The following is a 21726-nucleotide window of genomic DNA, read 5'->3' on the forward strand; positions in this document are numbered from 1 at the left end:
TGCAAAAATAGATGATGTTACCTTACAAAAAATGCGAAAATTGCTGAAAAAATAAATTTTCCTTAAAATGATAGGGATCGTTGGCATATTTAGCAAGCTGCCCAAAACAGTCGGTCTTTTAGCTGTACGCCTTGATTTGGCTAAACTACGATTGAAAAACTGGAAAGAAATGACCAAAATCTAAATATTTTTTTTTACAAAAATCTGAACTCTATTTTTTTGTTATAACATTGCAGTTCAAACATGGTAATGTTTAAACTTTGCCAATTTTCCTTAAAATACTATGTTTTGCTTTGCTTATTTTATAAAAACATATATATAATTAAAGTTATTAATGCTAGGAAAAACAAAAAAATAAGTAAATGACAGCATATGGCGCTCCATATAATTAGTTTTAGCTTATAACCAAGATATAAATCATTGGGAAAGTTTCCAATCCGATCTCTCTTATGAGTTTTCATCTTAACATTTGAGATGGTCGGAATAAAATTGAACTTTAACAAGAGTCAACCTAGAAAATATAACGAAAAATGTTATTATTTTTACTTTATATGTTTCATTTGGCTTACACTTTCTGCTAAAAATTCCAACACAGATTTGAGTGTTAGTCACTCTATTTAATTAAAACGTACTAAGTTCCAGTAGCACTTTAATAATCCTTTTTTACTTTGTTTTTTGTTTACTATAAATTTACTTGTGCTTCGGTCGAGTCTCGGAAATGATTTAAAAATGGTTGTGATGAGAAAAGACTTTTTTGACTTAAAAGGAATACATTTACACACAAAAATATGTATGTATGTGCATATGATTATCAAATTGCGGCAGCGAGAAAACAAAATATGCACATACAGCATTTAAAATAAGCACTGGAAAAAATAGTTTTATAAATTTAAACGACAAAACTATTTTGGTATTGTTTAATTTTAGTATTTGAAAATTTTTTGGTCAGAACAAAGTACCGAAAATACAAACAACTTTAAAATTAAATTTTTAATTTAAAAGCCACAATTTTTTTTTAAATTTTAAATTTAAAATTCTAAATTATTTTTCAGAAAGGTAATTTTACCAGTAGGTAATTTTCTTAACTTACACTGTACGATTCAGGAAAAAAGCTTATGTGGCATTTAAAATGTGAAAAGAGTTTTGGTGTTTGGGAATGTATACTTACTGAAAGATCATGTAAGGAATACAATAAAATAAAACAAATTCTAACTTTGTTAGTGGGTATATTTATTTATTTATAATTTATTTCAAATTGTTTTAGATTACACACATTTTCGTAAGGCTTGCCTAACCGAAAGCGAATTAAATATGTAAGTTTGTTTATAAGGCTGTAGCATGTTGTAATCGCGTATTATTATCAATTATTATTTATCAATTACACTTATAGTCTATGTCTTGGACGGATTAGTACTATGTTACGAAAAAATTGATAATCATGAGAAAGTATTGTGTGATCCTTTCAGAAAGGTATCAATCCAATTGAGGCCCCGTATATCATCGATCTGTAATCTGTATGTCGTTCGTTTAATTAGGATATTCCAATGTTTAAGTATCAAGAAGACGTTGCATTTGGAAATACTATTCTGTAGTAATACTTTCATTTCAAACCTGTGTATCTCTATCCCACCTGGAGTATATATTCAAAAGTGAAGATCCTCGAATCTGTTCAAAATCGTGTGCATGTGGCAGTTTGATCTTTGTATATATACATATATACATTTGTAACTAGAAAAAAATAGGATTCCTAATTTCGACGATATATTGAGAAGTTTTTACTAGTTAATTAAGAAGAGTAAGGATGCTAGGCCCCATGTTGTGACTGCTCATACAAATTTCCTATCAAAAAAAGATCAACGGCAGCGTAACATCTAAAGAACACTTTTAACTAAAATTACAACTTTCACACACCATCTTTTTAATTATCTATCTTGCTCTATTCCTCAGAACATATGTGATTAAATGCGAAATCTCAGAAATACCACTTGAGAAAATTTGGAATTTAAGTGCTTGGACTCTTGCTCACAAACTGAAATATCAAAAATATAACTCTAGTCTGTTTTGATTATGGTCCTTCAACATCATCCGCTTCGAACTGACATTCAAGTGTTTCTTTATAGTGGCTTACATTGTCAGGCAATTGTAATTGGCACGTTTGTTAATTATTGTAAGGTTATGTACTCATATGACCCATTAATGCGAATTAAATGTAAGGGGCATTCGTAAAACAGGTCTGATCTGCCTACCATCCTTTCATTCCGATTAGAAGAAGAATGGTGGCGGAACACTCGTCTGTGATCTGGAGTTTTTCTTGTTTGAAAACCCTTTCTTCGGAACGGTGTGCTTCATCGATTGTTAATTATTTTTAAGGGACTTCACTGATCCAGCGATCTTCTTACCACTTGCGCGGTGGCAAGGGCATTTCCTTTTCGGCGTGGTAAACCCTTCGATGGGTCTCCACATATTCACTCTGCGTTTGGCTCTGGGCCACAATACGCTCGCCGGTCCTTCCAGTTCCGGTTAAGGCCAGCTGATTCGACGGTAGGGGCTGTAAATAGGAGTAGTTATATAACTTATGCCTTACTTATATAATATAAGCTCAGAGTTATCAGGCCTTTTCTATGCAAAGTCAAAACGGATAAATAATATAAGGATGCTTGGTCTCGTTGGGCCATCAAATGTAATGTAGAAAATCCCAGAAGACCCTTGCTTAAAGGTCGATGGGTTGGGATGCGAGATGGTATGGGATGGGAATCAACTGGTACCGAAACTCACCTGTCGAGCCCGGCGAGTGTGCGGCGTGCCCTCCGGCGAGGAGACCTCCACCTCCAACTCCTCGGGGGCAGTCCAGTGCTCGGTGAACTCGCTGGCGGATCGGGCCAGCGACGGATGGCTGAGGGAGCGGTGGAAGGAGCGTCGGTCGTCGTCGTCGTAGTACTGCATCCTATAGTAGCTGCTGGCATCGCTCACGTTATCAGGATGGGCGTCCATCTGGGGGCGTCCAAAGTCCACGGTCACCTCGGACATGGACCGGAAGTCGTTGTGATCGGTCTGATAGGAAGTGCGCGAGCTGCGTCGCGATCGCTGGAGATTGAAGGGTCCACCAGGTCCACCGCCTGGTCCCACACCACCACCAGGCATTAGGATGCCACCCATGCTGGGATCATTCCGGATGGTCCTCACACTCGATCCACCATCGCTGTCGTACTCATAGAGTGTGGGCAGCGAACTGCGCCGGGATCGGGTGTCCCATGGCTGCGGAGAAGCCTTCTTTCCGCGCCTCGGTGTCCGCATCTCCACATCGGGATCATCATGGTCGGGCGGAGCCAGGATCCTGATGATCACATCCCAGGTCTGCGGCTCGAACACATGCTCGTACCGCGTGTCCTGGCGGATCCGCTCGAAGTCCTCCCGCACCACCGCCTCAGTGAGCATGGTGCGCAGCGAGGACTGCGTGGTGATGATCTCCTTCCACTTGGCCCGGTCGTCGTAGCTCAGATTGTGCACCGAGCTGACATCGTCGTTGCCCACCTCCGACATCTCGGGCTCCTCGAGAATGCGGATGAGCACATCCCAGTTGGGCACATCCTTGTCCTGCGGCGGCACCTCAATTGGTTTCATGTTGCCCACCAGCTCGGGACTGGTCAGCTTCAGTTTGTTGTCATGGATCTGGGCTGGCAGCTCCGCCGGTGGCAGACTCAGCTCACTGCGCTCCATCTTGGGCGTGAGGGTCAGGCCGGAGGCACTGGAGATGTCCGAGAAGTTCTCCCACAACTGCTGCTCCCGATCGCTGGGATAGTTCCTTACCCGCACATCGAACTTGGGATCCACCTGGGGCGGTGGTGGTGGTGGTAGCGGTGCCCTCGGCTTGCTCTTGTACTCGGTGACCCGACGCTTGTGGCTCTCGATATCCTCGATGGTCTTCTTCTCGGTCACCGTGCGCAGATACACATCGTCCACGGTGTGCGAGGTTACCGCCGGTGGTGAGGTCACCACCGCTGGCAGGAACTCATCCTCGTAGTAGTGCATCGTGTCCACCACCGTCATGTCTGGAGCCTCGGAGGACAGGTCGGTGATCTCACTGGGCGCCGGTCCATCGGTATAATCTGACCAGGTCTCCGGACGACCATCCACCACCTCGTGATGGGTGCGAGTGTAGACGGAGAACTTGGGTTCGGCAATGACTGGCGGTGGAATCATTTGGGGCACCTGCGGCGCGGGATGGAGTTCCGGAACATAGGTGAACTGCGAGTGCATCGTCTCCACCTGCGGCGGCAGTGAGTCCATGGTCAGAACGCTCTCCCGATCCTCGTAGGCCTCCATAATGGTCGACAGATTGTTCCGATCCGGACGCAGAGTGGCCACACTTTCCGTATCCGAGGTTACCGGCGATGGTGGCGGCGGCGGGCTCTTCTTTACCCTCACCTGGACATCAAACTTGGGCGAATCGGCGGCCACGGCCTCCTGGATGGGAATCGAGTGGCGGGTCATGGCTGTGGTGGTCATCACCGCATTCGCCGACGGCAACTCCTGGGCGGGAACATAGTGATCGCTGTAGATGCTCGACGTTTCGTGGACGAAGGCGCGATTCTCGAAGCTACCCGCCGAACTGAAGGGCAGCGATCTTGTGTCGATCTCCTCGATCTCCGAGTGCGATTCACTGGGGTAATCCGAGGGAATGAGGGCTCCCTCGCTGCCCGAGGAGCTGTACACCGCCTGGAGGGCAGCGTGTGCTCGCGGTATCTTGACGCCCTCGAAGGCGCTGATGTTGCCCACACTGCTGCCACTCAGCTTGGTGATCTCCGATCCACTGCCCATGCTCATGGGCAGGCGGCGCACCACCGGAATGGAGCGACTGCGCAGACAGTAGTAGGAAACAGCCAGTCCCAGGAGCAGCAGGGTCAAGAACATGATCGCGCAGATGATCATCAGGATCTGGATGCTTTTCAGCGGCGGTTGGAGAACGGAGCTGGTGGCAATCGGGTTCAGACTGTGGGGTTTAGAGATTAAAAAATTCAATCATGATCTAATATATGGTTTTTTGGAGGTTTTTGAGGAGTTTTGGTGGGTATCTAAGTACTTACATTGGAGCTGGAAGTGCGGGTGGCAGCGAGGGCACAGGAGGAGGATAACGGCAGACTATCGTGATGATCTCGTCGCCATCCATCTCCAGATTGGCGTGGAACCGAACGATGATGTTGTTGGTGAACACACGGGTGGGGTTCTGTAGGAGTAGATATAGGAATAGGATTGGATTCTCTTACAAGGCTTATTATATAGTTGATATCACCCACCTGTATGGTACCGCATCCTTTTAGCGGCAACTCGAGTCGGTAGCTGAGAGCTCCTTTTCCACTCACGCGGCAAGCACTGCTGCGATCGTAGTCAGCCTGGATGATGCCATGGAACGGATCGTTGAACTTGAGATCAACCTTCGAAAATAAAAGCCCTGGTTAACTTATGACTCCAAGAAGGGGAATCCCCCAAGAAAGGAAATTCAATTACCTGCATGGATCCTGCAGCGCAGTTGAGAGCAGCCTTCGTTCGGTTAAGGAATATCAGCGGACTGATGTCGTCCAGTTTGGTCACCTTTAAGATATTACAGTTTAAAATATATATTAACAAAAATATTTTACTTAACTACAAACTAAGCTTTCCTTTTGGCATATCCCCAAATCTTTTTTGATCAAACAAAGCCAGTTTGGTAACACGTATTTTAAAAAGTATACTTTCTTTAGATCACACATAAAAAATAAATAAAATAGCCATATAAACCCATGAGCTTAGGCATTTCACCGCAAAGTAGGTGTCTGGCTAATGAATATTTAGTGGGAACTTTCAGTCACGATCGTGCTCCATTTCGGGTTCGAAAACAATGCCCTGTGATTTTCCCAAGGATCTGTGGAACTAGCTTTCTGTAAAACCGAACAGCCATTGTGAATTTGAAGGTACTTCCATCGGAAGCACAGTTACTGATATAACACTAGCTTACAAAATGAATGGATGCAAATGGGGCATACGAATATGTATCTGTGGTTGCAGTTGCACTTCCTCATTAAAAATGGAGAAAAGAGCTGACTTGGTGATCTATAATTGAACTAATTTTGAGCTAGAAAGATAGGTATACCTATATTATAGAGTTAGACCAACTGAAACACTTATTTTCCCCGATTAAACCCTTCTCAAGTTGTAAAATCCGACACTGACGGTTCTTTAAATGGATAAACTAGTTGAGTGATTGCCCCAACTGGCAGTTGCAAGGGCGTTACACCGGATGGAACTACCTAAGTGGAGTCCAAGTGCTCACCTTGCCGTCGAGAGTCGCCTCCTCGGGCAGTCCGTTGGTGGTGTAGTTGCTGCTATCGCCGTGCTGCACATAATTGGACTGGGCCGCCGTCTGTCCGCCGAGGAGGAGGATCGGGATCAGGAGGGTGGCCAGCAGACCCAGCTGTCCTCTTCTGGCCGAAATTGGCCCTTGCTCCAGGTTCATTTCGCTTGGCAGTTCCGCGCCGGGCTCTAAATTGGTTTCGGGCTGGGGGAAAACGCACTCAATTAGTGATGTAGACAAAAGGTAAGGATTCCACCATAACATGGTAGTTAAAAAAAGTGTTTCTAGGTTTAACAGATACAGCTTTGTGCTCTTCTTCTGCATTTCACAATAATCTTAAATAAAATTGTATTATAATTTATTCTTAAACGAACCTAAACAATTTTTTTCAATATTTATTTTACAATATTGTAACATTGAAGCTTATGTAGATAAAGAGAAAAGCTTTTACCATAGCTAGTAAGTTCAAAACTAATAAAAAAAAAGGTATTTATATTACGTAAAGATATCGTTTTGTGCTATTCCCCTGCATTTCACAAATATAATTAAATAATGTATAATAATAAATAAGTAAAACCTTTATATAACTTCCTATACAGTTGTATTATTAAGAAAGTTCTAAAAATAATCCTTAATTAAATCGAAACAATTATTTTCTATATTTTTTATGATAATTTAACAGTGAAGATTATTTTAAGTAAATAAAAATTTAGATATGCCTAGTTTCACATCGATTTGACCAAGCCATTATATTCCCTATATAACCAACATGGCGTATGAGTAATAAAAACCTAAAATGGTCTTTATGTTTTGGAAAAAAGCTGAAAAGGTGGGAATTTTTTAACCCAGAAGCAAAGTTACTTAAATAGCAGCTTGGCATGGATGAAATACATTTACTTTTTGTTCATTTGTTTATCTCTCCAACGTCTTAAAGAAAGTCCGAAGTAATGGTTTTAAATGTCAAGCCATAAATCAGTTGGTGAAGTATAGCTATTCCAAGATGTACCGTTTACCGTTTAGTTGAACCGACATCCCAGTTTTTGACTAAACTACATACATATGTATCTCCACCTCGCCCATTGTGTATTTGTTTTTGGCGGCCTTCTGTCAACGACCTTCGCCCCAAATATCCGAGATACAGATGCAAAGATACAGAGATACAAAGCCGCACATGTGTAAGTGATTCATGTGGAGCTCAGCTTGTCTAAAAAAGTCCAGAATCTATTCCTCAAGCGGCTTTTGCTGGGATCTGAGTTCTAATAGATCTTTTTTCTTTTTGCTTCGCCTTTAAATTTGGCTTTGATGGACAGATGTTCAATGCCAAGATTGATGGGTCAACCAACCGCAAGAAATCTTTAAAAAGATTAAAGTGATTTCAAAAGGTGGTTTCCGAACATGATATAAGATTTAAAATCAATTAGGGTTTCTTTTTTGTTGTATTTTACCTATACATATGTGCAGGCCAACCACTTACACTTATTGCATAAAAGCCTATTGCCACACGCAAGACAAAAAAAGCAAGAGATTCGATGTAGAAGTTGAGACCAAGTAGACCAATATAGCCAGACACCTACGACAATTTAGCCATATTTGTCAGGCAGTCGCCTTGAAGCGGATCTCCCGACTGCATTGCGACAAAGCAGACGCCGAGCAGAAGCAAAGCAAAAGCAAGGCAAAAGCAAAGCAAAAGCAAAGCCAGTTCAAGACAGCCAGACAACGGCAAAAGTATAGCAAAACCAGCAGCCACTTGGCTAAAACTCTACTCGATATATAAGCTTACCATTTTTTGCAAGAACGGGTTTTTCAGCCAGCCAGCCAACCAACACACCGCACCGATTCAGATTCAGATACAAATTCAGATACAGATACTTGGGGGCACGTAGGAGCGAATTTTAGCCAGGGCCCTGGCAAGGTAACTTTATGGCCTGGTATTATAGTGCACCTGGGCCAAAATCCTGTTGCCGCCGCTCGATTCAGCAGCCAGCCTGCATTTCTGCACTGGAAATATGTACTTGTCAAGGTTGTTGTCACGTTTCAATAGACAAACTCTGTTATCACTCGCATGAGTCACCGATCTGGTTAAAAATGCGAAAAGAACTTGTTTTTGGTTTCACCGGAAAGCCGCTTTCAGTTTCGGAAACTTGGTATATTATTTCTAAACTCTGATCTTTAAAATGTTGTGTTTTTTTGTTAGAAAAGCTAATACAAATTCTATATTGTAAAGCTTTTAATATTCAGCAGATAATTGCATAGCAATGAAAATATTCTAAGGTCCTATAAGCTGATGTTGCTTAGGACGGATGTTGATTCAATTGTAAAAAATGCAATGAGTCAGACATAAGTGCTATAGGCTTTTTTATTTACTTAAAGATGAGTGTGTGAGAAAGAAAAATATTTTATCTACAAAACCCATCAAAGTTTGTTAAACAAAAGTCTTTCCTACATTTTAAATTTATTTTAGTTAGTTAGCATTTTTATTAAGTAACAGAGTTCGTGCTCATAAAAGGTGTTAATTGTAAAAATGCAGCTGCCAGTTTATGTAAGTGTTTACAAATGTTAGAAATTAGTAGCTATTATATTATAAAATATAAACATAAAATATTATATTACAACTTATTGAATATTTTTATTTCTTGAAGCATTTAATGATGTAATTCTTTTTCACTTTCAATATATGCCAAGGCAAAAACTCATTTCGAAATGGTATTTTATAAAATCTGTTATTTTATACAAATAATATTGGAACTAACATATATTTCCCTAAGACCCAATTCAAGATTCATGAAAAGATAAACTTTTTTAGTAAATAATCCCAGATAAAGAAACTTTTTATGTAACTTTTTCATTTGCACCGGAAAGTCGTAATAACTATTGTTTTATTTTTGGTGTACCTGGAGTCGCGAAAATATTCACAATTAATTGGATTAGTGTTCTTTCGCATGTAAGAAAATTTTGGCACACACATCTAAGATCGTCGTATGTATGTTTATATATACACCTTTACAGATCCGAATATGTTTGTTTGAATGTACAGGTAGGTAAGTATCTTTTGTATGCAGCTTCACAGGCACAGTCACAGCAAAACCAACACTCTCACACCAAAAGGTATCTATAGATAGGTTCGCTTTGTCGCTCGGAAAAAACTGGTATTTTGACTTGTTGCTCGCTCCGGGTCTCAAATACCCCTGGTCGCTCCAACTTACTCCACAACACAACACAACAGAGCCCAGCACAACACTCCGCCCCGTCCCACCAGATCCGAGCTATGGTTTAATGATTACGCGACGACTGAGAGTTGCCAAGGTATGAGTACCAGTTGAAATACGAATGCACTGGGAAAATATATAATATAATGTAATATATTCTATCACCTCGCCAGAAAAGCATTAAAACTGTAACTCAATGGAGTATCCATCTCTATTATTGTCTTATGTATAAAACGGAATTGGTTCTTTAAAATTCGGTCATAAAATGTTATTTGTAGATGTTATAAAAATATGTTTGAAACTGAATAGGATACCCATTTATATTACTGACTTATGTATAAGAAAAGAATTGGTTCATTAACATCAGGTTTTTTTAAATTTCTTTAAAATATCCCATGACTCCCAGTTGAAGTTTAATTTAGATGCTTTAAAAATATATTTTTTAAAAGAGGTTTTTTTTAAAAAGCATAGAAATACCAGTTAGAGAAGTTGAAGAATTGCTTCTGGTTGTTGTAGAATTCATACGTCAAACTAACTTCTAACTCTTTAGTTCGATTTACATGCTTGCATGCATCTAATAATCGAATACCATAGGTTTTTCTCGGTGTATGTCAGGTATGTATCGCGAACTCGGGCTGCGCATGCGCTGTGCGCTTATTAAGCCATCTCCCTCTCTTTCTACTCGCTCCCTCTCGCTCCCACCCACAGCGAGCTTGCCTCATCGGCATGCGTAAGCTTCGGAGACACTGTTCAGTGTTCGGTGCTCAGTTTTCAGTGTTCGGTGCTCAAGCTCTGGAAAACAACAGCTTCTATGGCGGCGTTTCGACAGCATTCCAACTGGGCGATACCCACGCATTAACCATGAATACCTATACCTATACCTATTCGCTTACAATCAGTACTGGGGATCTACTTAAGTACCTATGTATATTCTTGCCTGACACAAGTCTTACCTTAGGTATAGGGTATATTAAAGTGCATTATAAATATTTAAGTATATAAATATATAGTATATATAGTACTCTTCTCAAATCTACATCACATAAAATATATTTAACTAATCCCAATCCTAAAGGAACAATCACATATATGAAGTTACCTCAAAGGTGGTGTCCTAACTGTCTTAATATCTAATGATCTCATATGAATATGATAGAACATGATATATTAAATTTTTCTGAAGTCAACCTGAAGTGACTTAATCCCTCTTATAAGCTATAGTTCCAAGAATTGCTTGCTCATGACAATCAGAAAAAAAGTATGCTCAAGAATTTAAAGTGGTTTGGGGATACTTAAGAATGGTATGTTATTATATCTTGGCCACAAAATCTTAGTGAAATTTACCAAGATAATGCAAAGTGCATTAGGCCCCTCAAAAAACCCAAATCGCATTCATGTTGGGGAACCAAAAGCATTAGGAAAGCAGTAGCTTCCATTTACAAAAGGCAGACGTCACGATGGAGATAACAATTAAATTTGATGAAATCATCAAGGCGATGAGAACTCTCCACTCTGCCACACTTCCGCACACGATCAGATACAATTGAGTGAAACTTTCTCGGATCAGAATAAAAAGCAATTTATTCTGCCAGGAGATTACTGTACCTTTTTTCTTTTTGTGGGGGAAAGCCAAAGATTGGTTCTTTTGTGAATGGGCCTGCAATTGGGAACAGGGCGCCACCGTCCACTTGACCGCACTTTGTGTTCTTTATCCGAAATTGTAATATTTGTTCTATTGGAAACTGAATTCCACTCGGTTAGTAAGGCGAAAATTCCTGGAAGATCGATGATTTAAATTCAATACCCAGAAGGCATCACTCGATAAAGTGTCACACCTCTCGACTGTCAATGCTATTTGAATGCATCACACATTTTAGTTGCTGTGCAGTGTGTTATTTCATTTTATTAACACAGTTGCATTTATTAACCCAGATGGCGTGGAATTAAAAACTTCAACAAATGCGTGTTTGTAGTATTAATGGGTCATCATTATCATAATCAATATTTATAACACTTTTTTGTTGTTGCATCCTTACCAGTTAGTAACACTACTTAATTCACAGAATGAAAAGGCCTTTTGAATTTTACCAGTATCCCAAATCGTTAAACCATAGATCAGTATATATGTAAAACTTTAAAAACACTTAAACAAAAAGAAAAAAGTCACAGGAAATCACAAAAGTTGTTTGTTAGCCAAATCGACCATTCAAATTGGCCACGCAGAGGAGAAGAGCTTTCGCAAGTGATTTACGGGAAATAGGTATACAAAATAAAAAAAACAAACAAAACTAAAAGGTTTAAACAAAACAAATAAAACGTTGGTATATACTTTTTCCGTTTGAGTCGCGATTCCGACGTCTGGTTGGGGTTTTTTTCAAATTATTACTAAATGCCGAATTATTTGTGTTGAGTTTTGTGATCTGAGACCAGACTTGTCTCTAACACTGGTCCGTGCCCGAACGCGCTCTAGTGGATTACTGGCTGGCGACTGTTTTGGCCGCTCGCGAATCTGGAAAGCTGGCCCACAGCTTTTGAGCCAAGTTGAGGCTGGGTCTCCGGGCACTTATCAATACGTTGCCTCCCCAGTTGCCAGCCCACCTGGCTCTCTGGCTCTCTAGAGATGGTGGCCTGGCTATAATAGTTGCAACAGTTCTTGGTACACAAATAAAAAATACTTACTTATTTCACTATGATATCATAATACCTTATTATATGTTGATCTATATTCTTATAATATTATATTACCTACATATCAAATAGGTACTAAACATATTACTATTTTTCATATCACTAAGATGATATCTTATAATATTATAATATTTTATTATATGTTGATCTATATTCTTATAATATTATAATATTTTTACACATAATTCACATAAAAGATCCTAGTATGTAACGAAAACTGTACTTATTCCTATACTTTTATATTACCCACTCATCTATAATAGTTGAAACAGTTCTTGGTATTTTTATATCTCTATGATATCATAATATTTTATCATATGATCTTTATTTCTACAACTTTATGTTATGCATATATCAAATAGATACTAATATGTAACGAAAAGTATCTTTATACCTTTAATTTAACATTTACTTAATATTAATTGTTGAAATAGACATATTTTTCATATCTCTATGATATTATAATAATTTATCATATGTTGATCTTTATTCCTGTAATTTTATATTATCTACTTCTTAAATAAATACTGATATGTAACGAAAAGTTTAAAAAGTCAATCCTATCTTAACATTTTCTTCAGTGTTGCTGCGATTTGGCTTCTAAAATTATACAGGGCTCAGCACTGGAAAGTAATCTTCCCTGTCTCTCTCTTTCTCGTGCTAACGCAATTTAAGTTCGGGTTTCGGTTTAAGCCTCGTTCACCTTTGCTGGCTCAGCGATGCAAGACGAGCTGGCTTATTCGGCGGTGGGTTTTGGTTTTGGTTTTGGCTTTGGTTTTGGAACCCCAAATTGAGAGCGCCTTCTGGCCATCTCTCGCCCTGTCGCCAAAACCTGTTGCGTACAGAGAAAAAAATACAATTGGTAATAGATAGCTAAGCTGAGTCACTCAAAATGTATAAACGGGAACAATAATATGTGGTGTAAATAAGTATATGCAAGTTGAGCAAATTTAATTTAATTAATACATAAATAGGTCATAATTTATATAATTGAAAGCATTCTGAAATTTTAATAATTGAATGTGAATGTTATCTTTTTTCTAAGTGTACCTTTTAATATGCTAACGATCCCTACTCTCTTAAGCTCCGATTCTCTTTGCCGAGCTTTGGAACAACTTTGTGGACTTTAAGCTTTTGTTACCAGCTATAAGAAATTCAATTAGCAAAAAAAAATTAACTTTTTCTTAAAAATGCGAGCATTGGTCAAAAAATAATTTTTAAATCCAATAAAGTAATGGGTGAGCACAGGTTACAAAAATGAGAAAACGGGTCAAAAAATAAATTTTCCTTAAAATGATGGGGATCGTTAGCATTTCTAGACCTAAAAATTCCGTTTTTTGGCTCCCAAATGAAAAATAAAAGTCAGAACGAGGAATGTCGTGCTCGTTGCTTAATTTCCAATCCATTGGCATTCTAACCTAAAAAATTTTCATTTTTTCCATTTTTCGCAAAAAAAGTGATGCGAAAACTGGTCAAAAAATAAATTTTCCTTTAAATGATGGGGATCGTTAGCATTTCTAGCAAGCTGTTCAAAACAGTCGGTCTTTTAGCTGTACTCCTTGATTTGGCCAAACTACGATTGAAAAACCGGAAAGAAAAGTCGCATTTTCGACTAAAATCCGAATCTCGTATTTTTGACCAAAATCGGAAGCCTATTTTTTCGCCCTAAAAATGCCGTTTTTTGGCTCCCAAATGAAAAATAAAAGTCAGAACGAGGAATGTCATACCTCGTCGTGCTCGTTGCTTAAATTCCAATCCATTGGCATTCTAACCTAAAAAATTTTCATTTTTTCCATTTTTCGCAAAAAAAGTGATGCGAAAACTGGTCAAAAAATAAATTTTCCTTTAAATGATGGGGATCGTTAGCATTTCTAGCAAGCTGTTCAAAACAGTCGGTCTTTTAGCTGTACTCCTTGATTTGGCCAAACTACGATTGAAAAACCGGAAAGAAAAGTCGCATTTTCGACTAAAACCCGAATCTCGTATTTTTGACCAAAATCTGAAGCCTATTTTTTCGCCCTAAAAATGCCGTTTTTTGGCTCCCAAATGAAAAATAAAAGTCAGAACGAGGAATGTCATACCTCGTCGTGCTCGTTGCTTAATTTCCAATCCATTGGCATTCTAGCCTAAAAAATTTACATTTTTGCCATTTTTCGCAAAAAAAGTGATGTAACCCCTTACAAAAAATGAGAAAACTGGTCAAAAAATAAATTTTCCTTTAAATGATGGGGATCGTTAGCATTTCTAGCAAGCTGTTCAAAACAGTCGGTCTTTTAGCTGTACTCCTTGATTTGGCCAAACTAGCTGTACGCCTTGATTTGGCCAAACTACGATTGAAAAACCGGAAAGAAAAGTCGCATTTTCGACTAAAATCCGAATCTCGTATTTTTGACCAAAATCTGAAGCCTATTTTTTCGCCCTAAAAATGCCGTTTTTTGGCTCCCAAATGAAAAATAAAAGTCAGAACGAGGAATGTCATACCTCGTCGTGCTCGTTGCTTAATTACCAATCCATTGGCATTCTAGCCTAAAAAATTTACATTTTTGCCATTTTTCGCAAAAAAGTGATGTAACCCCTTACAAAAAATGCGAAAACTGGTCAAAAAATAAATTTTCCTTTAAATGGTGGGGATCGTTAGCATTTCTAGCAAGCTGTTCAAAACAGTCGGTCTTTTAGCTGTACGCCTTGATTCGGCCAAACTACGATTGAAAACAGGAAAGAAAAGTCGCATTTTCGACTAAAACCTGAATATCGTATTTTTGACCAAAATCTGAAGCCTATTTTTTCGCCCTAAAAATGCCGTTTTTTGGCTCCCAAATGAAAAATAAAAGTCAGAACGAGGAATGTCATACCTCGTCGTGCTCGTTGCTTAATTTCCAATCCATTGGCATTCTAACCTAAAAAATTTACATTTTTGCCATTTTTCGCAAAAAAAGTGATGTAACCCCTTACAAAAAATGCGAAAACTGGTCAAAAAATAAATTTTCCTTTAAATGATGGGGATCGTTAGCATTTCCAACAAGCTGTTCAAAACAGTCGGTCTTTTAGCTGTACGCCTTGATTTGGCCAAACTACGATTGAAAAACAGGAAAGAAAAGTCGCATTTTCGACTAAAACCTGAATATCGTATTTTTGACCAATATCTGAACCCTATTTTTTCGCCCTAAAAATGCCGTTTTTTGGCTCCCAAATGAAAAATAAAAGTCAGAACGAGGAATGTCATACCTCGTCGTGCTCGTTGCTTAATTTCCAATCCATTGGCATTCTAACCTAAAAAATTTTCATTTTTTCCATTTTTCGCAAAAAAAGTGATGTATCCCCTTACAAAAAATGCGAAAACTGGTCAAAAAATAAATTTTCCTTTAAATGATGGGGATCGTTAGCATTTCTAGCAAGCTGTTCAAAACAGTCGGTCTTTTAGCTGTACTCCTTGATTTGGCCAAACTAGCTGTACGCCTTGATTTGGCCAAACTACGATTGAAAAACCGGAAAGAAAAGTCGCATTTTCGACTAAAATCCGAATCTCGTATTTTTGACCAAAATCTGAACCCTATTTTTTCGCCCTAAAAATGCCTTTTTTTGGCTCCCAAATGAAAAATAAAAGTCAGAACGAGGAATGTCATACCTCGTCGTGCTCGTTGCTTAATTTCCAATCCATTGGCATTCTAACCTAAAAAATTTTCATTTTTTCCATTTTTCGCAAAAAAAGTGATGTATCCCCTTACAAAAAATGCGAAAACTGGTCAAAAAATAAATTTTCCTTTAAATGATGGGGATCGTTAGCATTTCTAGCAAGCTGTTCAAAACAGTCGGTCTTTTAGCTGTACTCCTTGATTTGGCCAAACTAGCTGTACGCCTTGATTTGGCCAAACTACGATTGAAAAACCGGAAAGAAAAGTCGCATTTTCGACTAAAATCCGAATCTCGTATTTTTGACCAAAATCTGAAGCCTATTTTTTCGCCCTAAAAATGCCGTTTTTTGGCTCCCAAATGAAAAATAAAAGTCAGAACGAGGAATGTCATACCTCGTCGTGCTCGTTGCTTAATTACCAATCCATTGGCATTCTAGCCTAAAAAATTTACATTTTTGCCATTTTTCGCAAAAAAAGTGATGTAACCCCTTACAAAAAATGCGAAAACTGGTCAAAAAATAAATTTTCCTTTAAATGGTGGGGATCGTTAGCATTTCTAGCAAGCTGTTCAAAACAGTCGGTCTTTTAGCTGTACGCCTTGATTCGGCCAAACTACGATTGAAAAACAGGAAAGAAAAGTCGCATTTTCGACTAAAATCTGAATATCGTATTTTTGACCAAAATCGGAACCCTATTTTTTCGCCCTAAAAATGCCGTTTTTTGGCTCCCAAATGAAAAATAAAAGTCAGAACGAGGAATGTCTTATCTCGTCGTGCTCGTTGCTTAATTTCCAATCCATTGGCATTCTAACCTAAAAAATTTTCATTTTTTCCATTTTTCGCAAAAAAAGTGATGTAACCCCTTACAAAAAATGCGAAAACTGGTCAAAAAATAAATTTTCCTTTAAATGATGGGGATCGTTAGCATTTCTAGCAAGCTGTTCAAAACAGTCGGTCTTTTAGCTGTACGCCTTGATTTGGCCAAACTACGATTGAAAAACCGGAAAGAAAAGTCGCATTTTCGACTAAAATCCGAATCTCGTATTTTTGACCAAAATCTGAAGCCTATTTTTTCGCCCTAAAAATGCCGTTTTTTGGCTCCCAAATGAAAAATAAAAGTCAGAACGAGGAATGTCATACCTCGTCGTGCTCGTTGCTTAATTTCCAATCCATTGGCATTCTAACCTAAAAAATTTACATTTTTGCCATTTTTCGCAAAAAAAGTGAAAACAAAAAATGCGAAAACTGGTCAAAAAATAAATTTTCCTTTAAATGATGGGGATCGTTAGCATTTCTAGCAAGCTGTTCAAAACAGTCGGTCTTTTAGCTGTACGCCTTGATTTGGCCAAACTACGATTGAAAAACCGGAAAGAAAAGTCGCATTTTCGACTAAAATCCGAATCTCGTATTTTTGACCAAAATCTGAAGCCTATTTTTTCGCCCTAAAAATGCCGCTTTTTGGCTCCCAAATGAAAAATAAAAGTCAGAACCAGGAATGTCATACCTCGTCGTGCTCGTTGCTTAATTTCCAATCCATTGACACTCTAACCTAAAAAATTTTAATTTTTGCCATTTTTCGCAAAAAAAGTGATGTAACCCCTTACAAAAAATGCGAAAACTGGTCAAAAAATAAATTTTCTTTTAAATGATGGGGATCGTTAGCATTTCTAGCAAGCTGTTCAAAACAGTCGGTCTTTTAGCTGTACGCCTTGATTTGGCCAAACTAAGATTGAAAAACCGGAAAGAAAAGTCGCATTTTCGACTAAAATCTGAATCTCGTATTTTTGACCAAAATCTGAACCCTATTTTTCGCCATAAAAATGTCGTGTGCATACGTGGATTTTAGATATGCACCCTTTCCACTTCTTATCATATTTCCAAGAGTAATTCCGCGTAAAATTCATAACAATTGAGTGTTTTTGATAAATATATAAATTTATAAACAGAATAAATAAGATGAAGGAGGGCCGTTTAGGGCGCTCTCTTCCGAGATAACGAGAGATTTGTTCTTTGTGTGTTGGAAATGGGATGGACGTCCATCTGATTACCAGTCTTCTTCGACATCCTTGGAGATCTCAAGGCGGAAGGAGGTCTTGAAGTCCTGCAGCTTGCGTCTGCAGTTTCTGCTCAGCGGGTTATTACGAAGATCGACCAGGGCCAAGCAGTCACTGGCTATAGCCTCATCCGTATCGATTTCTGATGTGATTAGATATTTTATCATTGATAAGATGGAATACAGGGGGTCTTAAGTCCAAAGACTTACCCAATATGGCATTGTGCTGGGCATCCAGACTGGCAAGACTCTGAAGCTTAAAGACTACTTGTGGTAGGACGATGAAGGAGTTGTTTGAGATATTCAGCTTGGTCAATGCGGTCAAGCTGGCGAATTCTTCTGGCAGCCTCGAGAGTTTGTTGTGTGAAAGATTAAGATCTGCAAGGGTTATATATATTGTATATTTTGTTTATGTATATATATTATTGCTTGAGAACCCACCTGTGATGGTGCTGAACTTTTGCGAAAACTTTGGTGAAACGCTTTTCAGCACGTTGCCACTGAGATTGCAGGTCACCAGCTCTGTGTTTCGCATTAAATGATAGACTGCATCTGGTATCTGCATTAGTTCACAGCTCGAAAGATCTGAAAGAGTGCGAATAATAATAATTATGAAACATAAACAACAAATTCAGCTATAAAACAGCTTTTGGCTATCGAAAAGCTTTAAACAGATGGCAGAACACTAGCTCTTTTATTCCATATATGTATGTATATACACTTTTAGATATAAACATTGATTTCTCAGAACTCTCACCTAAATTAGCGTTTTCATTGGCATTTTCACAACGCTCAATCACCTTCACCACCAAGTGCGCCATCACCAAGTTTCCATGCAATCAGTTGGTACTATAACCGATAGCTAACAACCTTATCAATGGACTTATACCATATATTTCCCCTTTGTTTCCTCGTTGGCTCACAACCCACTTGGTCTACACTGAGCACGTGAATGGAACGGCCTAAATATAAACACGGCATTTCCCCATCTGCGCACGCAACTTATTATGCGAAAAGAGCGACGATATGGGGCCTCTCTGTATTCCCTATATAATATACGTGAGTCACCAGCGATCGCGAGAGCTTTTTCGGATATTCGGAGAGTATAAGATTGTTTATTTCGCGGAAATTGCGTCTGTCCACACTATAATAGTATAATAACAAAATAATATTGGTGTTCTCACGAAAACATTAATTTACAATACAAAGTAAAGAGTGTTCCCATATATTATGTGAATGTTTTCAAAACAAAAACACAAATGATCAAAACAATATGATGAAATTATTCCAGAAACGCCATTTCGATTTTATGATGCAGATTACTTCCTGATTTTAAAATATTCAAAAAATATATTTAAAAATTTCAAGCCTTTCAATAAAATAAATATATATTTTTGAATTATAAAAACCTTTACATTTTTTGTACCAGATTTATTTAATTTCAGACTGCTCTGTTTTTATAAAAAAAATACTAAAACTAGAAAAACTAATTTACAGCGTAATAGGTAAATGTGTTCTATTGTCATTTAAGAAATATTTGCTATTGTATTTATAAAATGTATCTAAAATATGTATTAAATTAGAATACTTTTTTTAGTGTAAAAACAAAGACCATTACAATTTTTGTTTGGGAAATGGTTGTCTGACTAAAGCATTTTCGTCATTGAAAATCATTAAATGTTGCCAATAATATATTTACTATTTCTGTTAATACTATTATTTAAAATGTAGTTCATCATGTGTACTTGATGACTGTTTATTTTTAAATCTAAGAGAGTTTAGACGTCATCTGCAGATATCTGCAATTTTACAACTACCATGATTGCAAATCTGTGAGCAACACAACCTGCGTATCAGAGAATCGTAGAATGAAATCACTTGGGGGCCAATGTCTGGGTAATTATTACCACCCCCACCTATCTGGCCCATTGATAAGTACCTTTCTTTGTTAAGAACTTTCGGAATATACACATATAATACAATACAACGCACTTTCTGTGGCAATTTTTCGAACGGGGTGTGTTTTGCAGGCGGGAAGGCCCTCGATTATAAACAATTTTGTTGCTTTTGCATGGGGGAAGTCAGTGCGCAATAACTGAAATTGGCTAATGGCCAATTGTCCATACTACGACCTATAGATGGAACAAGGAGAACCCGAACTCGCAACCGTCTAGTTGCAACTGCGCCTCAAACAAAAAAAAAGTGAGTGGGTGGGTTGGTTGTTCTGGGTCACCATTTGCTTACCTAGCTTGTGGTTCTCCTTGGCATCCTCACACCGCTGAACCACCCGAATGACACCCTGTCCGGCGATCGGTGGAAAGGTTCCTATACCACCGATCCTGGCTATATGGGGTGGTATGCTCGGATCATCCGATATCCCAGATTCCTCTGTATCATCACTGGAGAGGTTGCTGCTACGGTTGCCATTATTCCGATTGTCATTACCATCGTTGGGATCGTTGTTGCCATTATTACCATTACCATTGTTGGTAGGGATGTTTGTTATATCGTTGCCAAAAGGCCGCATCTTTAATGTATATCTTTATTTTCTATCTTTACCGATAGGTGTTAATTAAATTGCCTTTGTCTCACTGGGTAATCACTTGAAAAAAATTTAGATATATATTTTCAATCACTGTTGTAAGTTGAAGATATTTTTCTTATTATTTGGATTTTTTAAACGCGAGCCACTTCGCAAGCCAACTGAACGTGACTCTCTTCCGCATTGAAATATTGAAAATGCTTTTTACTTTCGGTTTTTATAGCACGAAGAAGAAAGAAAAGCTGCGCATAACAAAACAAATGAAAAGTAAAATGGGAAGAAAAACAAAAATAATAACACACAATTTGGGAGAATTGAAGGCACTCCGAACCAGAGATACTCTATGTTTTTGATCGTGAAGGATATTTACACTTTCAAGAGAGAGAACATAAGGGAAATGACCATGCTAGTTCTACATGATCTAATCTTTCCCTTTACGAGATGATAACTGGACAAGATATATCTCATATTCTGGAATAACTAAATTTTAGAATATTTTTTAAATATCTGAAAAGCTTAAAATAATACTAAAATTCTATACCCCACAAAAAACTTTAAAAAATTGAAAACTTTACTTTGAAACTTTAACTTAAACATCTTTCTTCAAAAATAGGTCCTAAGATCCTTTAATTTCCTTAAAAAGATAGAAAAATAATACTTCCTCTTATTTTTAAAATTTTGGTTTTAAATTATATAAAACAAACTGGAATACTTAACCCACTTAACCCCTTCTAAAGAGTATAGCTGCATCGTAACAAACTGTCTTGTCATCATAAGAGCAATAGCCTCTGATATAAACAGTCCTTCTTTCTCTTGCCAATAAAATGAGCTTGTTCTAGCTGCGGAAAAGTGTAAAAGTTCAATGCAGAGAGAGAGGATCGCACATTGCACTACTTAACAAGAAAGTAAATTCAAAGTTTTCCAATCGATTTAAATGTTTAGACCTATAAATGTTCCATACAAATATCTTTTTTCAAGGCTTATTTCACTTTTTAATAGAGATACCCATAGTTATTTTAAATCTTTTGTTTTATTTAGCCCATTTTGATCACATTTTGCCTCTCCTTGAATTCATCCACATTTTGTTAACCAGTGATATCTGTGTAAAGCGGTCAACATACTTATAGAACCGACTTTTACGCATCAGCCGTTCGCTGTTTCTTTCCACTCAAAACACGTCATTTTGAACACCGAATTTCCATGTAATATATGTAAATATAATATAAGACGTAAAAATTATTACTTATTTAAGATAATGGTCAATTTCAAGGTCGCCAA

The 21726-nt window shown here is 38.1% G+C and overlaps 2 protein-coding genes across 4 annotated transcripts; both read right to left on the reverse strand.

Moving 5' to 3' along the window:
• Positions 1-1213: 1213 nt before the first annotated feature.
• Positions 1214-12037, reverse strand: pot (zona pellucida domain protein papillote). 2 transcript variants are annotated; one of them, XM_036820475.3, is made up of 7 exons: positions 11864-12037; positions 6308-6532; positions 5506-5589; positions 5295-5432; positions 5085-5224; positions 2776-4990; positions 1214-2548 (listed from the first exon to the last, which is right to left on the reverse strand). In XM_036820475.3, the coding sequence occupies exons 2-7, from the start codon at positions 6488-6490 to the stop codon at positions 2396-2398; spliced, it is 2913 nt and encodes a 970-aa protein (XP_036676370.1). In that variant the 5' UTR covers positions 6491-6532; positions 11864-12037; the 3' UTR covers positions 1214-2395. The 2 variants fall into 2 exon arrangements, with proteins under 2 accessions (XP_036676370.1, XP_065723928.1); XM_065867856.2 differs by lacking the exon at positions 11864-12037 and adding an exon at positions 11140-11283.
• Positions 12038-17769: 5732 nt separating this feature from the next.
• Positions 17770-20619, reverse strand: Sclp (leucine rich repeat containing protein 20 sclp). 2 transcript variants are annotated; one of them, XM_017069735.4, is made up of 4 exons: positions 20151-20619; positions 18348-18491; positions 18117-18284; positions 17770-18049 (listed from the first exon to the last, which is right to left on the reverse strand). In XM_017069735.4, exons 1-4 carry the CDS (start codon positions 20431-20433, stop codon positions 17898-17900), a joined length of 747 nt encoding a protein of 248 aa, XP_016925224.2. In that variant the 5' UTR covers positions 20434-20619; the 3' UTR covers positions 17770-17897. The 2 variants fall into 2 exon arrangements, with proteins under 2 accessions (XP_016925224.2, XP_016925225.1); XM_017069736.4 differs by lacking the exon at positions 20151-20619 and adding an exon at positions 18664-18912.
• Positions 20620-21726: the final 1107 nt, after the last annotated feature.

Source organism: Drosophila suzukii, chromosome X (genome assembly GCF_043229965.1).
Source record: "Drosophila suzukii chromosome X, CBGP_Dsuzu_IsoJpt1.0, whole genome shotgun sequence".
Lineage (NCBI taxonomy): Eukaryota > Metazoa > Arthropoda > Insecta > Diptera > Drosophilidae > Drosophila > Drosophila suzukii.